Genomic DNA, 21,526 nt, shown 5'->3' with positions numbered 1-21,526 from the left:
GCAGTGACATCTCTACCTTCAGTGGCAGAGCCCCTCATTAACCATTTTCTATGGTTAGAGTGTGAAGGCTAGAAAGTGAACTTGCTGCTTTTACAAAGAGGGAGAGAACACCCAGGAGAAGGTATTTAAATTATATCCTGAGGCAGAATGAAGTTGATTTATGCCAGGGATTATTTTTATCTTCCCAGTCAAGCAGAAGTTATGCAGCAAAGTTTGCTTAGACGCAGACATGCAGCACTGTTTTGGGCCAGACAGACCCTGACAGCACCTGAGAATGAAGGACATCCAGCAGCAGGCAGACTCCTGCCCTCCTGCAGCCCTTCCCACAGCACCTGCAGGGAGGGGTCCCAGCTCTCTGGGATGCCAGACCTACCTTACCTGCACCGCGTGGGCAGCACGGAGCAGATGTTTGCTGCTTGGGAATTGCCAACAGGCAATTTCTGCAGGGGAGGGAACTGGGATCCTGCATCTACCCAGCACACCTGTCCCAACAGAGCAAAAAAAAAAAAAAAAAATGGAAAGAAGTGGAGGTCCTCATACCGATGGTAAACTACTTTGAGAACGGCTCACCTACGAGTATCTGGGATAGTCCTCCTTCCTTTTAAGGAAAATTCAAACCCAAGAAGGAATGAATTCTTCTAGCACTGAGACATCAATCCGCTATCATCAGCATTGATTTTGAAGAGTCTGCACCAAATCCTAACAAATTACCTCTGTAGAACAACAAGGGAAAAAAAGGAAAACAAATAACCAGAAAAGCTACCTCTGGAGGAGGAAAGGCTACTGCCTCTAGATTTTTTTACTTAAAATAAAAGAGGCAGTGTAATTAGAGTTTTAATACATAAAAACATGTATCTGTTGCCGGAAAGAACATGATCTAATATTTTGTACTTAATTGCCATGGGTAGAGAGGAAAATCAGTAAAAATGTGCCAAATAAGAAGCAGAGCAAATGTTTCCAAGCAGAATACTGAAGTAAGCTACTTGGATTTTAAGATTCTCTTACAGTGATTGAAATATAAGAATTTGCACTGCATTTTCAGTGCTTTAGAATCAGAGCAATGTCACTACAGAATAAAACTACATTTCCCTTTACCACGGGAACACAGACAGTATGTGCAAGCTCATAAATAAGAACTTCAAATGCATTTGTTTGTCAGATGTACTGATACCTGTATATTTGAAGCTTAGTTTAACTATCCTATGAATATAGTTCCTAAGTGAAGAACTAATTGCATTCTCCTCATCTTGTCTGTTGTCTGTGAGCAGCATATTGAAAGTTCCCTAGAACTGAGGAAAACAATACAGCTGGAAAAGGAAGGATTTCTGTCCAAATGCCATGAAGTAGCCTGAACTTTATGAAGGGGTTTTCATATTTTTTTCCTCTTTTAAAATTTTAAGTAAAAATGTCACTTATCTTAAAATAAGGCCTCCATACTTTTGAACAAATACAGCTGAGAATCAATGAACTATGTTACAAAAAATACCATTATAGAAAAAGGAGCTGAAAGGAATAGCTCTAGCAGAAACTGTATAATTCAATCTCTTGGAAGTGTCAGAGAGCACATCATCACAAGAGCTAAATGATGCAATTTTACATTATTTAATACAAGTGCAGAGAGGCAGTGGATGTAGATGTTTTCCTACAGAACCCACCTTTGAGTTCTTGTCATCCTCAATCAGAGCAACAAGGAGTACTGGGACACAAGATGGTGTAATGCAGAAATAAAAAGTGGAAAAGGCAACACTTCTATACATGCTTGCATCTAAATACAGTGTATGCATACTACCTTCAGCAGCTTTATTCCTTTCCCAGCACAAATGTTTATGGCAAATGTTTATTCGTAGCCAGAACAGAAAGATTACATATTATAGGCTTAACAAATAAATATATTCTGCCTACTACCATTCAAAATATTCTTGGAATCCTGTATTATACTTGCTTCCCCCCCACTATGAGGGTAATAACACATCATTTCTAGGAGATGACATCCAATAAAAGCAGATGAAATTTGCACAGCCGTTTGCAAGACACAGAACTATTTTTCAACCTGCACTTTACATAAACAAAGCTGATAATAGCAAACCTTCTGGTGAATGAATTATTAGCAATTAGCTCTAATCTGGCTAGTGCATACTATAAGGACATCTCAACGGTAGACAAATTTGATTTGAGAGGGGCTTTTTCCTAGCAGTAAAATAACAGGCTGAGGTCATTTTAAACAAATGTTTGAAATGCAATGTATTATTAGCATTTCAATCACTGCCAATTGCCTTTACTTACTATAATTACTGTTTCATAAGATTTTGAACAAATACAGTTTGCTGTATGCTGCAAGATGACGTATCACAAATTAGGATGTTTCAAATCGAGACTTACTGCAAGCACACCTTGAAACCAAGGCTTTAATCCCAATATCAATTATTCAAACACCCTCTCAACTATACCTGTTTCCTTTAAAAATTTTCCCCTTCCTACTGAGAATAGGATTCCTATGATTTCGGGCATACCCATTCTAACACACCTCCTTTCCTAAATTTCCAGAAGACGACTCAGTAAGCACAGTTGCCTAATTTTTCAGAAGTAACTTATTTACAGTTCCTCAAGTGCCATGGAGCTTATGCCCTTCTTTTACAGAAGAGCTTTGCAACAGGCCACCTTGGCTTTACCTAGCAAATTAAAAGTAAAAATTGGAATAACAAAATTACAAACTAACGTATTGGTAATGAACAGAAAACTGAGTGACAGCAGGGTCTGTTGTGATAGGACAAGAGGAAATGGTTTCAAACTAAAAGAACAGACATTTAGATTGGATGTAAGGAAGGAGTTAGTTTGTTTTTACATTAAGCTGAGGCATTGGCACAGGTTGCCTGGAGAGGTGGTGGATGCCCTGCCCTTGAAGGCATTCAAGATCAGGCTAGACAAGCTCTGAGCACCTGATGTAGCTGTAGGTGTCCCTGCTCATTGCAAAGGAGTTGGACTAGATGGTTATTAGAGATCCTTGCCAATTTAAATGATTCTGTGGTTCTATGATTATAACAATTACCTCAAATATTGACAAAGACACTAATAGTAAATGCTGTATAAACATGCAACTATCTTTCCAGAAGACATGAAATGTTTTAAAACAGAAACATTGAAAGCTTCATAACAGATGAATTCATAGTATACTGGTGATGAACAAAACCAAGAACAAACAAACCTCTAAACCTTTAATTTATCTTTAATGTGAAAGAAATGCGAAGAATAATTGCCACGAGTGGATATTGTTATTTCCTTGGGCTTTTGAATTTGTCAATGTATGAAAACAACAGTTCATACCCCTTATTTCATATGCAGTAGATAGAATAGGCTTCCTGCATTGTCCTCATGGGGCCTTTAAGACTTGAAAGTCCACATTAAGCCAATAATTGCAATCAAACCACATACTTCAACCAGTAATCTACAGGATTCAGGAAACAGTTCATTTTCCTGATGAGCAATCTGTTTTCATCTATTGGGTTTAAATACAGGCATTTTTCTTCTCCCTCTGAACCACCAGCTCAGCTCTAGCTGCCTGTACATAAGTTCAAATGCTAGCCACATAGATAATATCAGGAGTTCAGATACTGCCAATGGACTTTCAAAATTAAAAGTAATGTAATTCAGCAATGTATAAATCATATTCTTCCACTATGCAACTTACAAAGCTCATCTGGTAATTTTTGTTCAGATGCAGGAAGATATTCCACCCTTATTTAATGGTTTCTCTGAAATCTGTATAGCTCAAAAAGCTTTTCTGACTATTTCCCAAGTAGGACAACTACGTAAAGAGGACTAAAAAGAAGTCCTATTATGTTAGATAACTTTGTTTTGATTAATGCATTTCTAGTCTTTGTGATCCTTCTATGACTGAACAGCACGATCCACAACCACACAATCCTCAAAGGATTCCCTTCCCTTAGTGCATCCTCCCTGCTTTGCAATTTTCATTTTTACAACCCTTTTGCCTCAAACACATTTCTAGGTTAGTCATGGAGTCCACCCCATGACAAACTACAGTTCAGACCTTGGAGTAAAATACAAATATGATCACATTTCATATGGCTGCTTTTCTTACTGATATTAGCACAATATAGTTCATGGCAACTTGGGACAGGAACTTTGGTAAAAAAAAAAAAAAAGGTAATATAGGTAGCATAACTTTAATATCTATATGTGCACAAGGTCTTCCACATCTCTTTACCTATGTACTAGAAAGAGGAATACAGAGGTCACACACGGCATTACTTCTCTAGTCCTTGGAAAACCAAGGATTCTATCCTTTCAGGCCAAAATTCATACAGAAAAATCAAGTCATCTTCAGTTTACCTTCATAAAACCTATGAAGGTGACACACAAGATTTGTTAGGCAAGAGTTATGAATTTAAGTGTTCACAGCACCAGGCTGTGATGCTGAGCTATTTAATGCCTTCTTTGCCTCAGTCTTTAACAGTAAGACTGGCTGCTCCCTGTGCACACAGCTCCTTGCACTGGAAGGTAGGGATGGGGAACAGAATAGGCTCTGCATGATCCATGATGAGATGGTTTCGGACCTGCTCTGAGCACTGGACACTCACAAGTCCACAGAGCCAGATGGATTGCACCCTAGAGTGCTGGCTTGTATCAGGAATGCTGTGGTGAGCAGGACTAGGGATGTCATCCTGCCCCTGCACTTGGCACTGGTGAGGTCTCACCGCGAGTACTGCATTCAGTTTTGGACATCTCAGTACAGAAAGAACATTGATGTGCTGGAGCAGGTCCAAGGAAGGGCAACAAGGCTGGTGAAGGGCTTGGAGAATATGCAGTATGAGGAGCAACTAAGGAACTGGGGTTGTTTTTGGTCTGGGGAAGAGGAGGCAGGCGGGAGACCTTATTACTCTCTTCAAATTCCTTGAAAGTTGATTGCAGCGAGAGCAGGGTTAGTCTCTTCTCAATTGGTGATAGATGACAGGACAAGGGGAAGTGGCACCAGGAGAGGTTTAGGAAAAACTCCTTCACAGAAAGGGTTGTTAAGTACTGGAATGGGCTCCCAGGGAGGTTGTTGAGTCACCATCCCCAGATGTCTTTAAAACCATCTGGATGTGGTGCTCAGGGACATGATTTAGCAGTGGGTTGTTAGGGTATTATGGTTAAGGCTGTGGTTGGAGTTGATGATCTTGAAGGTATTTTCTAATTTGAGCAATTCTGTACTTGTATGATTCCACTCCTGATCCCTTGTCTGTCTATGTCCATGATACACGTATAAGGAAAGGCATTTTACTTATCTCCCTTCTCTTCTGTAAGTTCTCTGTATTGTCCTCTAGCATCTCTTACTTCCCTCTCTGTTTGGCACACAAGATAACCTTCCGGGAGCCCTGTAGTCTTAGAGTCACCACAGAGCAGAGATTAGACTCTATAGAAGAGCTGTCTTCTGCGAGGCTGTCAGCAATATGCTAATATGACAGCTTAGTAAGAATTTGAGACCATCACTCCCAGCAAAATAACTGTCTTGACTGGTATTTGGCACATAAACAGCCACATATCCCTCAACAGAAGAGTCCTACAAAATGTAAGCCTAATATATATCAAACAGGTTGCCCATAGGAACTTATGACATGAGTACACATCAGTAGACACACGCACCAGTGTTCTTAGCAAAAAAGCTTCCTGTTCCTTTGTTTCCACAACTGAAGTCACTGATAAAGCTAAGGAAGATGGTCAGACATCTGCATGACATACAGCTTGATATATAAGCTGTAGCAGAACGAGAGAATGCATTTAAAACCAAATGTATTAAAATCAGCTCAGCCACTTCCAGCAGGAGTTATGCAGAGCAAGGCCTAGCCTTCACAGCCAGGATGATTCAGGTTTCCAACATTCCTAGAAGTACAAGTTTCTCTTGACAGCCATGAATTCATCTGAAGAGTGATAGCAATTAAAGAAACACAATTGATGCCACTTTCAACCATACCGTATCTTCTGCTAGTCTGAACTGTACCAGTTCATAGAATAATAAACGCTCTTAGCAAAAGCATTTTTGGCAGTAGAAATACTGGTAGCAGCCCTAACACGTTGTATTTAAAAGCACTAATAATTAAATAAACACGTTGTATTTAAAAGCACTAATAATTAAATAAACAAATCACACAAATAAACAAATCACAACAAATCACAACAAAGCCCACTCAATCCAGGAAATTTTTATGACATAACCTGGCCAAGCTTGACTGAGTTCTCTTCTGAAACAGACTTGAGGTGACACTGGTGTCACACTGCTGCTGCCTGTGATTTCCTACCTGCAACACCTATCAAAGCAGAGTGTAAGCTTTTTTAATTGAGTCACAGGAAAAACAGAAACACACCCAAACAAAAATCCTACCTTGAGATCAGTCACTCCAGTTCTGGCCCGGCCATCCCCAAAACAGCTGTGCTCAGTGACTGACTGTCAGTTCCAGGTTACCACAGTTTAAATCTCCCACCATTGCCCTATCAGTGCTCACACACACAGCCTCTCCTGGGAGAGCTGCTCATTTCTGTAAGGTTGCACTGCTTTCTTGGTGTTTCCCCAACAAAGGAAAGCACCAGAACCCCTTGTACTTTGAGGTTGGTTGCACCACTGCTGGCCCAGCTGGCTCTGAAGCAGCTGCATTTGATGAGCACTAGCATTTGTCACTGCTTCTAGCAAACTCTCTCCTGAGACATCTCTGTTCTACTAAATACTTATTAAGGCTAAGTACCCAGGGCTGAAGCTCACTCAGTATTTGGTGTTCCTATTTATAACGTCATTTTAACTCACTCAAGTTTTGCCAAATCCTGTATATTCTGATTGGATCATAGGCATCCTTGTTCTTAAGGAATATGTGATTCCTAAATCAGTTTCTGGAGCTTAATTTAAACATATTTATATATATAGTTTTATATATATATATATATATATATATATATATATATATATATATATATATATATATATATATATATATATATACACATTCCAAATTCCTCCATTACTAGCTTTGCCACTGATTATAAAACAATTGTGATCCAAACTCCTGTTCAGCCTTACAGCAGCAAGATAACCAAGCTGGGCATATTTAACACAAAGGAAAATACAGCAACGACAGCAAAGCAGCAAGATCCCAGGCTACAACAAATAAGGATTTGCTTAAACGTAACAGCCTTAAGCACCAAAATAAAGAAAAGAAGCTGCTGACCTTTAGAAAGCCTCAGGTAGGCAGGGATCTTCAGCAAAATATCCTCACCTCCACTGCCAACCCTTAAATGAGGGCTCGGAAGGGGTGGATCCTGGCTGCACCCCTTCCAATCACTCAAGTACATTGCCTGCACCTGAGCTCCCCTGGGTTGGCCCTGCCTTCCCACCAGGTGCTCAATCACTGCTTCAGGCTGTGACTTACCAATTCTGCTGTAGCATGAAAAAGTTGTAAATCTGTCTGCTACTGAGATTAAAGATAAATTTAAACTAACAGAACCCTCATTTTCTAAGAGCTGCAGAAATTACAGTGCGTCATGTACTGTATATGTTAGCAATACACAGGGTCACTTCTTGCAGCCTTGCTTTGCTTGGTTCTCTTGCAGGTTCAACTACACAAGCTCTTAAAAATTTTAACATCACTATTCCAAATCTAATTCCTTCCTTCTGTCCAATGTGAGAATCACTGAAATGTAATTTCTAAATAGCTATCTGCTTTCAGATATGTCTAAAGTAGAAATCACACAGTATTTTTACTGTTGAAACAAATGTAAGACATGATTTACTGCCCTGTGAAGTTTGAAGTTAATTCAAACAAACAAGGTGAAGATATTTCTTCTATATTGTAAGTCTGCAGTCTGTAAGTAGTTTAGCAAGAGAATTAGGTTTTAAAGAGGGACTAAATATAGGCTATAACAACTATTATCACTGAAACATGGCCTGTAAGTGCTTCTATTTGCCAAAAGGTGCCATTTCTTTTAAGTCATTTCTGTATCCCCGTGTACTGCCAAGCATATCTTTCATGCTCTAAAAGAATATCTCACAATAATGAGGAGACCTTTTCACAGATCCTGCCAAGTTAATTGAAACAAGATAAGTAATGTTAGTTGAAGCAAAGAAAGCTCAGTGCCAAGGTGAAGTCATCCCCGCTTGGGGTTCATGTTTAGTGGGCAGTCAAGCTAACAATGTTACTAAATGGAATAAAATTTGGTGTATCAGATGTAATGATTTAGAAAGTAGAGAGAGAGTATTAAAATGCAGTACTAGGACATCGTCTGAGAGGGCTGATGAGCCTTTGCTTTGATTACTCGCATTCACTTATATGATTGGATGTCGTATGTTATAATGCAATATTCAGATGTTCAGAGCAAGGTTGTGACACTGCTGAATAAACCATGTAATGCAACAAGGTAAGCCTTTGTATGCATAGTTTTATGCTTTTAAAGATTTTATGAAACATAACTTTTCATACTGAATTTAGAGTCAGAGGACAAGATTGTGATCACCTTTACAGACTGGTTCAGCTTTACCCTTTTAATTCTTTACATTCATCTGAAAATCTCAATCTGGTACAGTTACCTCATTCTGTAGCCCTTCCCTCCATTACAAATTTGTTGTTTTCTGTTCCTACTTGTAATCATGTGTTTTTCTTTCTTTAGAGATTCTAGTATGGCACATTTGGTTCTTTCTTCTTTCTGCTGGCCCTATTACAGATTAAGCTTTATTAGTAAGTTTGATTTCTATAGACTTCTACCACCTTTTTTCCACCCAAGTCTCTGCACTTCCTCAGGCTTAACATACTGCATTTAATTAAAGAATAATTAATGTGGACCATCTTGAAATTGCTGCCTTTTCAGGGTCTATTAAAAGCCCTTAATTTATTCTAGTGTTAATATCTTTAGATACTTGACTAAATAGTAAAGAAAGAAATGTCTGCTCTCATATAGTGAAATGATAGACCACAGATAAGTAAAAGCAAAGAATGCCACATTTCATCCTCGTTACAGTATGGTATTTAGGACTGTGCATTTTCTCTCTAACAATGAGTTAATCTCTGTGCTGCCATAAGTTTTGAATTTTGCAGAATAGTAAACATCATAAAGGACAGATTCTGCCTCTTAGTATAAGTAATGACTAAATAAATATATAACAGTACATATACTATGCAAACTATAACACTGCAGTGGAAGTGCCAGCTCACAGCCTGAACGAATGGCTGAGCACCAGGTGAGAAGGCATGGCTAAGCCAGGGAGCTCAGGTACAAACAACACACTTGAGAAGTGACCTCGCCCTCATTTAAGGGTTAGTAGCTGGGGGAGCAGCATCTCCCTAGATAGAACTTGAGCCATCACTGGTTGTTGGAAGAAGTGAGCTAATTTTTAATTTTTGTTATTGTCTATTATTCTATAGGGCTTATATCCCATTGGAAGGAACTCTTACTGCCTTCTTTTGCTGTACATTCTTGGTGAACCAGCTATGGATATAATCCTTTAAAGTTACCCCATCACAAGACCCTTAAAAATACTAAAATTGCATTTGTAAGTAGTGAAATGGGGTGGTTCGGATGGGGAAGAAGCATCTCTTTGAATGATATCTTGCCAGTGCATGTTCCAGGATTCCTAGGATCTCCATATCATGGGATTGTTTCTATAATTGAAAAATGTAGCCCTTTATTGGATAGTAGAAATAGCCCTGGCCTGTGTGGCTGAGTATTTTCATGGCCTCAGCAAAAATACACTGATTGCTGGAGCATGGCTGTTGGCCACATCCACTGTGGCGTGGCCACTGCTGATGGCTTTAAACTGATTAAAAGTGTCTGAAGAGGCCTTGGCATATGAAAATCAACTACTGTGCAACTGAGTTGAAAAACTTGACTGACAGGTCACAATACTGACAGGGAAAAAGCCCAATCTGATCATTCTCCAACAAAAATTCTGAAACATCTCTTCAGAAACTACTGGAGATCCTAAATGTGGGAACCAACATTAACTAGAGTCCATAAATGAAAGAACCGAACAGTCAGATCTTGAGGTTCCTCTCGAGCTGGATCTCGTTGAGACCAAATGTAACCCTGTGAAAAAGATGTAAGATAGACTGGTGGTGCCCCCCAACCAATGGCTCCCCCCGAACTACATTACATATAATGGCACACCCATACATGACAGCCAAATTTATGGATCTAGTACAGCAATTTAGACAAAAATCCAGAGAAAGTGTGCCAGCCTGGCTGCTTTGGTTATGGGACATGAGAGCAGAAAGTGTTGTAGTAAAACGGACCAGAAATTTCAAAATTGGCATCCATCACTACTCACCCTGCCCTCAAGCAAAGATTATAAGCAGCAGTCCAACGCAATGAGGAAAATCATCCATTAATTCAATGGCTGATGGCCGCATGCCGAATAACATGGCCAAATAGAAATGATATACCTTTAAACACAGTTTTATGATCAACTACAGAAGACTTACAAAACTACATTAGAGGCAATCCATGAGAATGCTTTTGAAAGTCTGGATCTGATAAAATTTTCAGCAGGAATGAGAGCTCTCATCTTGCAACTAGCTCCACCACACCAGTATGGTACTTCAGTATCCATAGTGAAGATCCAGTTGGCCATAATACAACAGGCCACCCAATTGGTGGTGGATCTGTGGGAGAAAGAGCGCCTATGGGCCAGGTGCAATCTCCAAATGGTGCAGAAGTCAGAAGTCTATCTGTGACCACAACTTAGGACACCAGCTCTAAAGTAGCCCAATCTGAACCCATTAGGGTCTCAAGAAAACAAATGTTCTATGTCCTGATTAGGGCAGGAGTTCAATTCAGAAAGATCAAAAAACAACCTAATCAGGTCCTATTACAATTATGGAGACGGTTAACTGACAAAGATTACAATCCTCCCCTAAAAGGGAAGGAATTAGAGTTTTAGACAGGATTTCACAAAAAACATGGAATCTAGAGGATTTCACAGTCCCACCAAAAAAGGGTAAACCTCCTCAGGTGGCCTGGGCAGCTGCAGCTAAGCCACTGGAGGAAAAAGACTTGGGGACTGCTGAGCTAAAGATGTGATGGGGGAGCTGAAATCCCCCAGGACTAGGGCCTCTAGAGGGGACCAGAGGCCCTAAGCTGAAATAACAACTCACTGGTCCTGGAAGAATATTCAGTGGGTTATGGTATTAGTGGATACTGAGGCTGAAACATCGATTATATATGGCGACTCAAACAAATTTTCAAGCACTAAGACAACGATAGGTGGGTTTGAGGGACAGATGATCTCTGTAACCCAAACATGGTTGAAACTGGGAGTTGGGTACCTCCCCACCCTGGGAGTACAGGCTGTTTATCACTCCAATTCCAGAATACATACTGGGGTAGACATTCTGTGGGGTCCCACTCTCCAGACCAATGTGGAAGAGTTCAGACCAAGAGAAAGATGTATTAGCATCCAGGTGGTGCTGGCAATTTTAAAGGGCCACGCAAAAACTGAGCACATTTGTTTGCTGCAGCTACACTTGATCATGAATACAAAACAATAGACACTCCTGGGTGGGCAATGGGAGATTACTAACACTGTGCAGGAGCTGGAGAGAGAAAGGATTACATGACCAGCACACAGCCCACAAAACTCCCCCATATGGGCAAATCAGATGGTATGTGGTGAATGATGGTAGACTACAAAGAACTAAATGAAGTCACGTTGTCAATCCATGCAGCCAAATCCAACTCCCTCATGGATACACTGAGTAGGGAAACAGAAACATATCATTGTGTTCCAGACCTAGCAAATGCATTTTTAAGCATTTCAATTGCTAAGGAACCCTAAGACCATTGTGCATTAACATGGGAGGGCAGGCAGTGGACTTTTCAAGTCTTGCCTCAGAGGTATGTGCATTTGCATTTGCCTACCTTTTGTCATAACCTGGTGGTGCCTGACTTAGCAGATTGGAACAAATGGTCTACTGTCAAAATGTACCACTACATCAACAATCTGATGTTAACATCTGACTCAATAAAGGCATTAGAGAAGGCAGTAACTTCACTAACTGTCATTTACAGGAAAAAAGGGTGGGCTATAAACCTGTGGAAAGTACAAGGATCAGGGCTGTCAGTCAGCTTTCTTGGTGTTGTCTAGTTGGGTCTTATCCAGAGATAAGGTTCAAGTGTTCCCAGTTCCCATGACACCAAAACAGTTGCAGGAGTTTTGGGGTATAGTATTACAGAGTCTTTATGACCATCAATATTTAAGGTAATTGTTATTCATCATAGAATCACCGAATGTAATTGTGGTGTTTTGATCAGATTTTATTTCTCAGTAATTACATTTTATCCTCCTAAATTACTCATTCATTTGGAAACAAATGGTAACAGTCTTTCCTAATACACCCCAATTGCAGTGTCCTGTTAGATTGTTGCTAGGTTTCAGTAGGGGTGGCTGTATGACTGCCCTGGATAAACAGATACCTACATATTGTTGTAAATGTATTAATTTATTAGAGCAAGCACTTCGGACTGTTCAGAAATCAGAAATGCTACTAATACACACGGTTGCTCCACAGCGGTGGAAAACATTTTGTGAAGGAGACCAACTACAAACAGCCATGTCAAAAAATATGTCCTAAGGCTTATTATTAATGTATCAGCTAGCAGAAATCACTCCACTGACCTCAGTGAAACCACGGTGAATTTATAGTGTGAATATAGCTATGTAAGCTACATATTCCTTTATCACCGTGCAATGGAAAAATGCATTCAAAAGGATAGGATATTGCATTAGCATAATATCTGAGGAAGACTGCAGCCCATAAAATTAAGTGCAAAGAATTCCATGAAAAAGCAACTTCCTCATCTTTCATTTATTTCAAGTGCTTTGATCTTTAGGTTTTTAATTAAATAACTTTTCTGACTCCATTGACACTTTTAAAACATAATGTTTTTACCTGTAGGTAGAGGATTGTCCAGTCCCAGATATATAAATAAACATCATTTCAGATTTTTTTGCAAACTTATGCCTAATTTTGTAGTGCAAGCACAGATGGTGTAAAAGGACCAAACCATATTTGCATAGGAGTGAAAAATGTCTGTAAAACAATGTTAGTTTTAAAATAACACAGACTGGATTCAGAGCGGGGTGAAATTATAACATAGCTCAAGATACGAAACAGGATTCCAGTAACACAACATGCGAGGACCTTTTGTCTGCTGGCTGGTATCACATCCTGAAATGAGCTTTTGTACAAGATTTCTTAGAAGAGACTTCAATAAGGCCTTAATATATATGGAACAATAGCAGGATATGGCCTCTAACTGGTAGGAACAATTACTGTTCTCAGACATGCAAGTTAGCTTTATTGGATTTGGTGAGCACTTTCTGGCCTAGATACAGAGCTGCATCTAATTTCTCATGGGCACAGCTGTGACACAATGAGCCTACTAAAGAACAGCAACTATTCTGTCCGAGCAGAATATAGTGAGGAAAACTCACATGAGCCTCAAGAGTGTGATAAACCAGCTTGGGAATAATGTGAAAAAGCAAACCAGGCTAAACCACTTTTTTCCTAGCTACACCCATAATGCCTTGGAGGCTGTAGTGCAAGGGACGAGTCGTCTAGACAGTCTCCACAATGGGTGGGAACTCCTCAGACCAAAGGAATTCTCAGCATGTAAATCTTCCAGTTTCATGGCAGAGCCATCCAAAAAAAGATTGTTATGATGGAAAGATACAAAGATAGAATTTACCCTCTGAATTTTGGAGAATGTAAGTAGAGACTCCTCTCCTCCACAGTAAAGCTAACAACTTCATAGAGATTCTGGCTGCATGCACAGTACAGAAAAAAAGAAAAACAAAACCAAAAAACGGTGGTATAATGTTTCCTTTAGTTCTAAGAAAATGGAAAATGATATATTTGGAAAAGAGGACTTTCCATTTCCCTTTCTTTCAAATCCCTAACCCTGACTTTTCCACAGTCTTAAGTATAAACTACTTCCGCATCAAGGCTCCCTTGTCATTCATCTCTTTCCTCCACTGGTCTTTATCACATGCATTTAAAATTCAAACACTTGAAGTATAATTTCTGTCAGTTTTCCCCTAACTATGTGCCGTGCCCTGTTAGGCTGCATATTCTCATTTCCAACAATACTGAAAAGTTGCCCGGAGCTCGTAACTCTCAGATTTGTACAGTCCCCCCAAAATAGACCAGCACAGATTTTTGTGTCATCCTCTGATAAACCAGATGGGAGAACTGAAAGACAATCAAGGGAAAAGAATAATTGTTTGTCAGCTTGATCCTCTGCCTCACATCTGCGCAAACACCTGCATGAACACAGAAGAATGGGTGGGACAGGAAAAAGAACAATCAGCTGAGGTAGAGCTACTTAAATCAACATTACTACTGCTGCAGAAATGCATCTGGAACCGCAGCTTAAATGTGCTATTTTAAGGACTCTTTTAAATCTCTCACCTGTCACAGTCCCTATTAAAAGAATTGATACTAATAGGGCAAGGATTATATCACTACTGCTTACAATGCAGCCCAATTTTGGCTCATTGTTTCCTTGTTCTATTGTTCTTGTTTGTAATTGCACTACAAGACACTCAAAACACTAATCATCTTTTGGCCTATATGAAAAATACCTGACTCCCCTATAGTCAGTGCCAGTTTCATCACGGATTCCAAAAGGGTTGGACCTTTGGAATTAGACCAGTTGGACAAGCCAGTCTGTTTTGTTGTTGTTGTCTAATGGAGATTTTTCAGAGCAGCTTTGGACCACTGAGAAATACCTTTTTGCAAGCAGTTTTACTATTCTTATCACCATGACCTTAAAAGTGCTTAACAAGAATCGTGGGATGTGATTTTTAATTAAAAAATAATTGAAATCTCTGTCTTGTAACAGGTGGCAATTCTAAAGTCACTCGGACTTTATTGCTCACCTCATGTTCTAACAGCCAGACTGAAGGAAGAGCTACCTCACACCTAATCTACACCGATGTAATTGCACTACCACATAGACACCCCTTGTACTGCTAAAAGAATTTTTTATACTGAACTCACTCAGTGCATTTGGCTTTACATGGGGCACAGCACGCCCATCAATCACCTGGAAAAAATGTGCTAGAGTTAGCAGAATACAAAAGTACTGTATAAATGAAGGAACTCAACGCACTCAGGTTCCTTGTATTAAGACCAGTAAAGGAACTCGAGCTTTAACTGAAGCAAAGGGCCAATGAAACAGATGTTGCAATTAACCAAATTCATCTAATTCAAAGGATAAACTCTTATCCATATATAAACCGAATAATTCAACTGAGCTCTGAAAATTGTTTTGTAAATCTACAGAGTTCTTTTGACTTTGAGATACTGATGAAAGTTTTGGACAACAGAGCTGTGTCTTCCTGACTCCCCTGAACAATAATTTCTACATTTGTGTTCATATATTTGCTTCTGTCTCAGCAAGATAAATTTGTACGTATTGCATTGCAGTGAGGGAAAACAAGAATACAACTTGTGGTAAGTGTGCAGGCAAATACAGCTAATAACATCTGCAGCAGTGCAAAAAGTGAAGTGTTTTCGATGAACGAGCAATAAAATCAAGTTACCCTTTCATTCAGGGAGCACTGCAGTACAGCCTTTAACCAGGCAGCTGTGCACCGTTGGTGCCGCTGACACTGCACAGGCTGTCAGCCCTGGCTCCAAGACTGACACCGAGCCTCACTGATTTTTGTCCCAGTACGGTGAGCAACTCACATTTCTACCCATATCATCAGCTTTTGCAATTGGTATTTTTATACATGGTTGTGTTAAAGATCGTAGTTGAAAGACTTAGAAAAAGCCAGAATTCAGTACCTGAAGAAACTATTTTCCCAAAAGCAACAGAAGGTGTCACTGCTAACTGGTTTTAAGCTAATGAATCCCACAAGGGGAAGACACTGCCTTTGTTTCTTAAAAAAAAAAAAAAAAAAAAAAAAAAAAAAGTTGAGAGAGGAGAAAAGGAAAAAGAAAAAAGAAAGAAAAAAGACCGTTTTACACCATCAATTCCTCATTTCCAACAAAACAAAGAAAACCGAATCTCTAAGTAGTTTCCAACCACAAAGGCTTTCTGTAGGCTGCCTTTGAGCCTGGATAGTGACTTTCAGCCTCTCTAAACCTGCAGTATTTTGCTATACAGTTAACATACACGAGCTCTCACCCCCTTGCCTACCTCCACGTTACAGCGTCGCTATTCTGTGTTCAACAGCTGCTACCTCCCATGCCAGAGACACCTGCACAGCACCGACGATGATGCTTTGTTGTGTGTTTTTTTTCCCTAAACGTACACCTATGTTTTTAAGCACCATAGCGCCTCGGCGCAGCGCCCGAGCAAAGCCAGCCCTGCGCCCACCGCCCCGGGAGGCGAAGCAGCGCCAGGGCTGCAACTCAAACAAATTCAGAGGCGAACAGAACTGCGGCTTTCGGCCGTCCCGTTCCGCAGGGGCTCCCCAGCGCTCCGTGCCCTCACAGAACGCATCCCCCACCGAGCGGGAGGCACCTGAGGTCACCTGCATTATTCAGCAGGGCTGTGCGGCAGCACCAGGGGGCCGTGCTACTGCCGAGCTCGGGTCCGGGGGCCGTTCCTATTCCTTCAGCACGCGGGGCGGAGTCGCTCCGCTTTCCCCGCAGAGGCAGAAACACTCGTGGGCAGCGGGGCGGCCCGGCGGGAGGGACGGGGACCGGCGCGGCGCGGCGCCCCGCAGCGGCTCAGCGCTCGCCCTAACGCAGCTCTCTCTGTCTCTCTTCCCCCCCTCCCCGCCTCCATCTTCCTCTCCCTCCCGCTCCCCATTCATTCTTCCCCTTACCTCCGCCTCCCTCCCCCTTGCAGGCGGAGCGGGCCCGGCAGGAGGCGGAGCGGGCCGCCGCACGTCCCCCAGCCGCTCGGCCGGCCCCCCCGCCATGGGTCGGAAGCGCTGCGTGGGGGGAGACGGCTCCAAGATGGCGGCGGGTTGCTGCGGGGTGAAGAAGCAGAAACTCTCCAGTTCCCCTCCGTCGGGCTCGGCCGGCCCGGGAGGCGGCGGCGGCGGCTCCCACTGCGGCGGGGCGGCGGCGGCGGGCGGCGAGCCGGGGGCGTTGCCCCCGCCGGGGGGCCCCCGCCTCAACGGCCTCGGGGGGCTGGCGGGGGGCGCCGCCGGCTGCGCCCTGGCCCCGCCGCTGCCGCCCAGCTGCGGCGGGGGCCCCGCCGGCCTCTCCCCGCCGGCCGCCTCGCTGCTCGCCTCCCCCGGCGCCGGCTCCGGCGGGCCCGGCTGCAGGAAGATGGTGGTGTCGGCCGAGATGTGCTGCTTCTGCTTCGATGTGCTCTACTGTCACCTGTACGGCTACCAGCCCCCGCGGAGCCCCCGCTTCACCAATGACCCCTAGTGAGTATCGCCCGACCCCGCGCCTCCCGGCCCCTCGCGGGCGCCTCGCGCGCTCCCGGCTCCCCCGGCCGGGCGCCCCGCCTGCCCTCGCCTCCGCGCCCGCCGCCGCCGCCGCCCGGCCCCTGTCCTCGCTCGGCCCCGCGCGGCCCCGGGCCCGGCCCGCTGGCGCCCCCGCCCCGCGCCGTGCGGCTCCGGCCGGGTCCCGCCGCTCCGCTCCCCGCCGGCCCGAGGGGCGCCCGGCGGCGCTCACCCCGCGGGGCGACTCCGGTGCCCCGCCGCCGCCCCGCTCCCGGCGCTGAGCCCCCGTTGAAGGGTGCCGGGCCGGGCTCCGAGCGCGGCCACCCGAGTGGCAGCGCCCCGTGCCTCTCTCTCCCTGCCGGCCGAGCGGGCTCCGAGCGCGAGTGTGCCCGTGAGTGCGGGCTCTGCTTCGGCGCGGTGTCACGGTGAGTACCCGGAGGGGAACCTGGCGTGTGAGCACTGGTGTACCGCTGTGTCCCCTGTGTCGGGCACCTGAGGTGCTGCTTGGTCCAGGAGTCCTTGCTCTGTAGCGACCCTCGGAGACAATCTCATGTTAGATATACCAGAGCCCTCAGCAATCTACCACGTCCAAATTCCAAAGTTCCGAACGGATCACAGCTAACACCTGTTAGTCACAGCCGCCTCTGCCTCCCAAGCCTGCTTGTGAGAGCCTCCACTGAGGGCTTCGAGAGCCTCCACAAAGGCCCGCTTTGCGTGGAGCTGAGCTGTGCTCATTCAGTGTCTGTGTGGTGCCCACCTGCCCTGGCAGTGCCGGTAGCGTTCCGTGCTGCTGCCGGCAGGGTTGGGCACTCCAGGGAGTAACTTCTCCCTGCAGGAAGTTACTGCCTCCTGGCTGGGACGTTACCGATCCTGCATGCTGTGTGAATGCCAAGTTAACGTAAGGGGTTGCCGAAATCATTTCCACTGTTTTACTCTGCTTTACAATGGGATGGAGCTTGCGTGGCGAGTTTCTGGGCTTCAGAAACTTGAGCTTCAGCTAAGGCTCAAGTGAGGGATCCACAGGAGCGCATGCACTGCCCCCTCCCAGTGCCGCATGACTGTTGGGCTCTGGGCAGAACGTGCTCTTTGCTGGTGTAGTGGAAGCATTTCTGTGTGTGTGTGTCTTCCATTCACGTGCACCCCCACCAGTGCAAGTGGTTACCGTGCAGTCCATGTTTCATTAATGAGATGTAGTGTATACCTCTCGGTGTTAAAAATAATGTCGTGTTTTAATGATCTTGTTTGGAGTCCTTGCTGTTCTAACACCCAGGATCTATACATCTCTTGCATACTTTCAGCTGCTGTCATGACAACCCAGCTCTGTGGATTCCTACTTAACCTGCCACCCCAGCAAGTCCTTCCTATGCTCTCTTCATAACTCCTATGTGGTTACATCAGAGTACCAGTAATGAAAGGAGGGCAGGGAGACTCCGCTGTGAGTTTCTTTACCCAGGTAGTTTGTACATCCGTGTTTGTCTTCTTGTAGATAGTGATGTTGAGGAGCTGCTGCTCTCAGTGGCCATTTTGCCTTGCAGTGTTCTCTGTCTGTTCTCCATCCCAGACTGTCAGAGGTTCCCATGTCACCTTTGTGCCCTTTTGCTCATTCATTGCCACAAGAAAGTTGAATTCTGTCCTTGTCTCTCTGTAACAGCATTATCGTATCGCCGTGGTGTGTTTTTAATCGTGTCAGAATGTTTTGCTGAAGAGATTGGTGTTACTGTCCCTGTTTCGTTGGGGGAAGCTGACGCAGAGGTGAAGATGACCACAGAAATGCTTTTCAGCAGCACTTTGATTCCTCTGGGTGACCTTCACCTTTCTTCTCCCACTTACTACTTTAAAAGTATCATAATAGCAAATTACAGAAATCCAAATCATTTTACTTAAAATTCATGTGTGTGCTTAAGCATTCTTGAGGTTCAGTGCCTGACCTTATAAAAAGGTTGTTGTGCCAGTGGCCTTCTGCAAATGGCACAGCCGTTAAAATCACTGATGCTGTTTGTGCTTACTCCCATGCTCCTGCCGGCATGCACAGTTGTACTGTGTGTCAGACTGGAAGAATGATCTAATTATCATTTTATTTTTTCCCTGGTTGGTTTTCAGAGATTGGTTCCCTCTGGATCATTGTGTGGCTTCACAACCGCTTGTGCCTGCACAAGTGTGAGGTGGGAATAGGCGGACAGATGGCAGAACTGCTGCTTTCAGCAGCCTCGTGAGCTGATTATGTTTGTGTGGTTGGGGAAGCAACTTTGAAAAAGTTGTTCAGTATTACATGTAAAATTCTAGGTCAGTGAATAATTTGCTCCAGCCAGACGTTCAGAGGCAGCCTGGCTTCCAGCAGCCGGAAGGTTTGCAGGCAGGCTTATCAATAACTGGGTAGCTCACAAAGGTAGGATGTTGTCTTTGAAGCTGAGCTTCATCTTGTAGAACACAAAGCCTGAACAAGATCTGGTATTTTTCAGTGAATGGATGTTGCAGCTTTCTGCAAGGAATCCTTTTGCAAGTTTTGTCCACGTATTAAAGCATCTGGTCTTAGAATAGAAGCCTAAAATAAGAGTCAGAAATTGAACTCTAGAAATACATTTTTTAATTATATTAATTACAGGGAAGATGAAAGACTTGTAAGCAGGTATCCTCACCAAGCATTACTCATACTTTTTGCAGGTCTTTGAACAAGAAAGCTGGGCAGGATCAAAGAAGAGCAGGTAGCTGAATCACTTGGGCCAGAGGTTCTGGTGTGTTGTCCTCTGAACAAAGGATGCTTGCAGTGCCTCCAGGTTTTTGGAAGTTTTTGCTGCTGAGCTGAGGACCACAGCAGGCCTTGAAGGGAAGGGATTTTTGAGCAGTTCATGGAAAGGAGACAAAAAAAAAAAAGCCACTTTTGAAAGGGTACAGATTTCAGACTTGAGCACAGCCCAGACACGGGTTAAATAGTTGGCATTTTTTTGTCCCTGACTGTAATTTTCAAAGCACAGGATATGGGATGGTGGTGGAGGGCATTGCTGAGAAGCTGCTGGGTTAAAGTCAGGGAATCATGAATTCAGAAGAAGAGAATGGGAACATGCTGAATGTGTCCAGCACTGCCTTAGCAAGAACAGACTCGGTAGGTCCATCCTGCCACAGGCTTCCTCTTCTCTTGCAGTCTTCCGCTGATCAGCCAACATTTTCCTCCATTACTGTCTTAATTGAACAGTGTTCTACTTAAAATTTCACATCACCGTCATTTGCTCCCTAAGACATCCCCTCCCTTCTTCTCAGGGTGTGCTCAGCAGGGCACGTCCTTTCCTCTTGCTTTTTACCAGTGCAGTGACTCTCAAGCTGCACTGGTGGGAGTGGAAAGAATGTTAAAACTATCCTGGAGGTATGAAAGCTGATGCAAAGTTTGAGAACTGCTGCAGCAGGCAAAAATTGTCACTTACATAAAATATCATTCAGACATTGTTCTTGAAGCTCTGCTGGATGAGTAAAGTTGTGGAACACAGCAATTAATTAAAGGCAGGTTTTTTTCCTATAGAGGTTTAGAAGTGCTAATGAAAATACAATGGAGGAGTTGCAGAAAGTGTTGTAAAACACTTTACCCCAAACCTATTTAGGGGAAGGAAAACCAAATAGTCTTTTTTCCCCCGTATTTTTTACCTTCCAAACAAATGCCTCACATCCCATTATTTCCTTTCTGGTTTGGTTTAGTGTAACACACCCGGTTCCTCTGTGATCAGTGGAAACAATGCCATGTCCTGCTTTCTATTGTGGAAGTGGGAAAGGGCCTCCCACCAGCAGGCAAGGGCTCAAGGTTCATGCTGCTCGCTGTTTTTCTTCTATCAGGAAGGTGCTTGACTGGAAATGTGTTTGCATGGATGCTGTCCCAGGATGGGAACAGTGCAAAGTGTTCAGTCAGTTTAGCTGAGCTGCGCTGTGGGAAGCGAGGACTATATCCCTTACAGATTTCTCATATTTCTGCTTACTGTGTATATTTCCTTTAACATGCAGAAATCATCCTTCTGAGTTTATGATTCTGCAATGTTTGCCTCATCTTCCTAGTTCTTCCTACCCAGTGTGAATGCCACTGTCTTTGTAGAGAAGGTGTAGAGCAGTCCAACAGGTAACTCATTCACCAGCTGTTTGCATCCTTCCCGAAGGTTG

General features: G+C 43.5%; 2 protein-coding genes and 1 pseudogene across 4 annotated transcripts in view; 2 read left to right on the top strand and 1 right to left on the bottom strand.

Moving 5' to 3' along the window:
* Positions 1 to 16,903, bottom strand: part of PAK3 (p21 (RAC1) activated kinase 3) — a 226,555-nt gene extending 209,652 nt beyond the window's left edge. The window contains exon 1 of one of the 2 annotated variants that reach the window (XM_090150083.1): positions 16,817 to 16,903. The gene's annotated coding sequence lies outside the window, so the exon portion shown is untranslated. Of the gene's footprint in view, positions 1 to 16,182; positions 16,450 to 16,816 lie in introns of those variants that run through there. The other variant, XM_090150084.1, reaches the window with a different exon arrangement.
* AMMECR1 (AMMECR nuclear protein 1) overlaps positions 1 to 21,526 on the top strand; it is a 99,730-nt gene that overhangs the window by 10,789 nt on the left and 67,415 nt on the right. The window contains exon 2 of one of the 2 annotated variants that reach the window (XM_090150103.1): positions 16,840 to 17,371. In XM_090150103.1, the coding sequence (XP_090006229.1) occupies positions 16,840 to 17,371 (532 nt within the window). Of the gene's footprint in view, positions 1 to 16,822; positions 17,372 to 21,526 lie in introns of those variants that run through there. The other variant, XM_031594464.2, reaches the window with a different exon arrangement.
* Positions 8,321 to 10,483, top strand: LOC149915982 (uncharacterized; annotated as a pseudogene).

The sequence above is a fragment of the Phasianus colchicus genome, chromosome 14 (assembly GCF_987193195.1).
Source record: "Phasianus colchicus chromosome 14, bPhaCol1.hap1.1, whole genome shotgun sequence".
NCBI classification, from domain to species: domain Eukaryota; kingdom Metazoa; phylum Chordata; class Aves; order Galliformes; family Phasianidae; genus Phasianus; species Phasianus colchicus.
The sequence above is the reverse complement of the archived record's forward strand: the minus strand, read 5'-3'. Positions and strand labels throughout refer to the sequence as shown.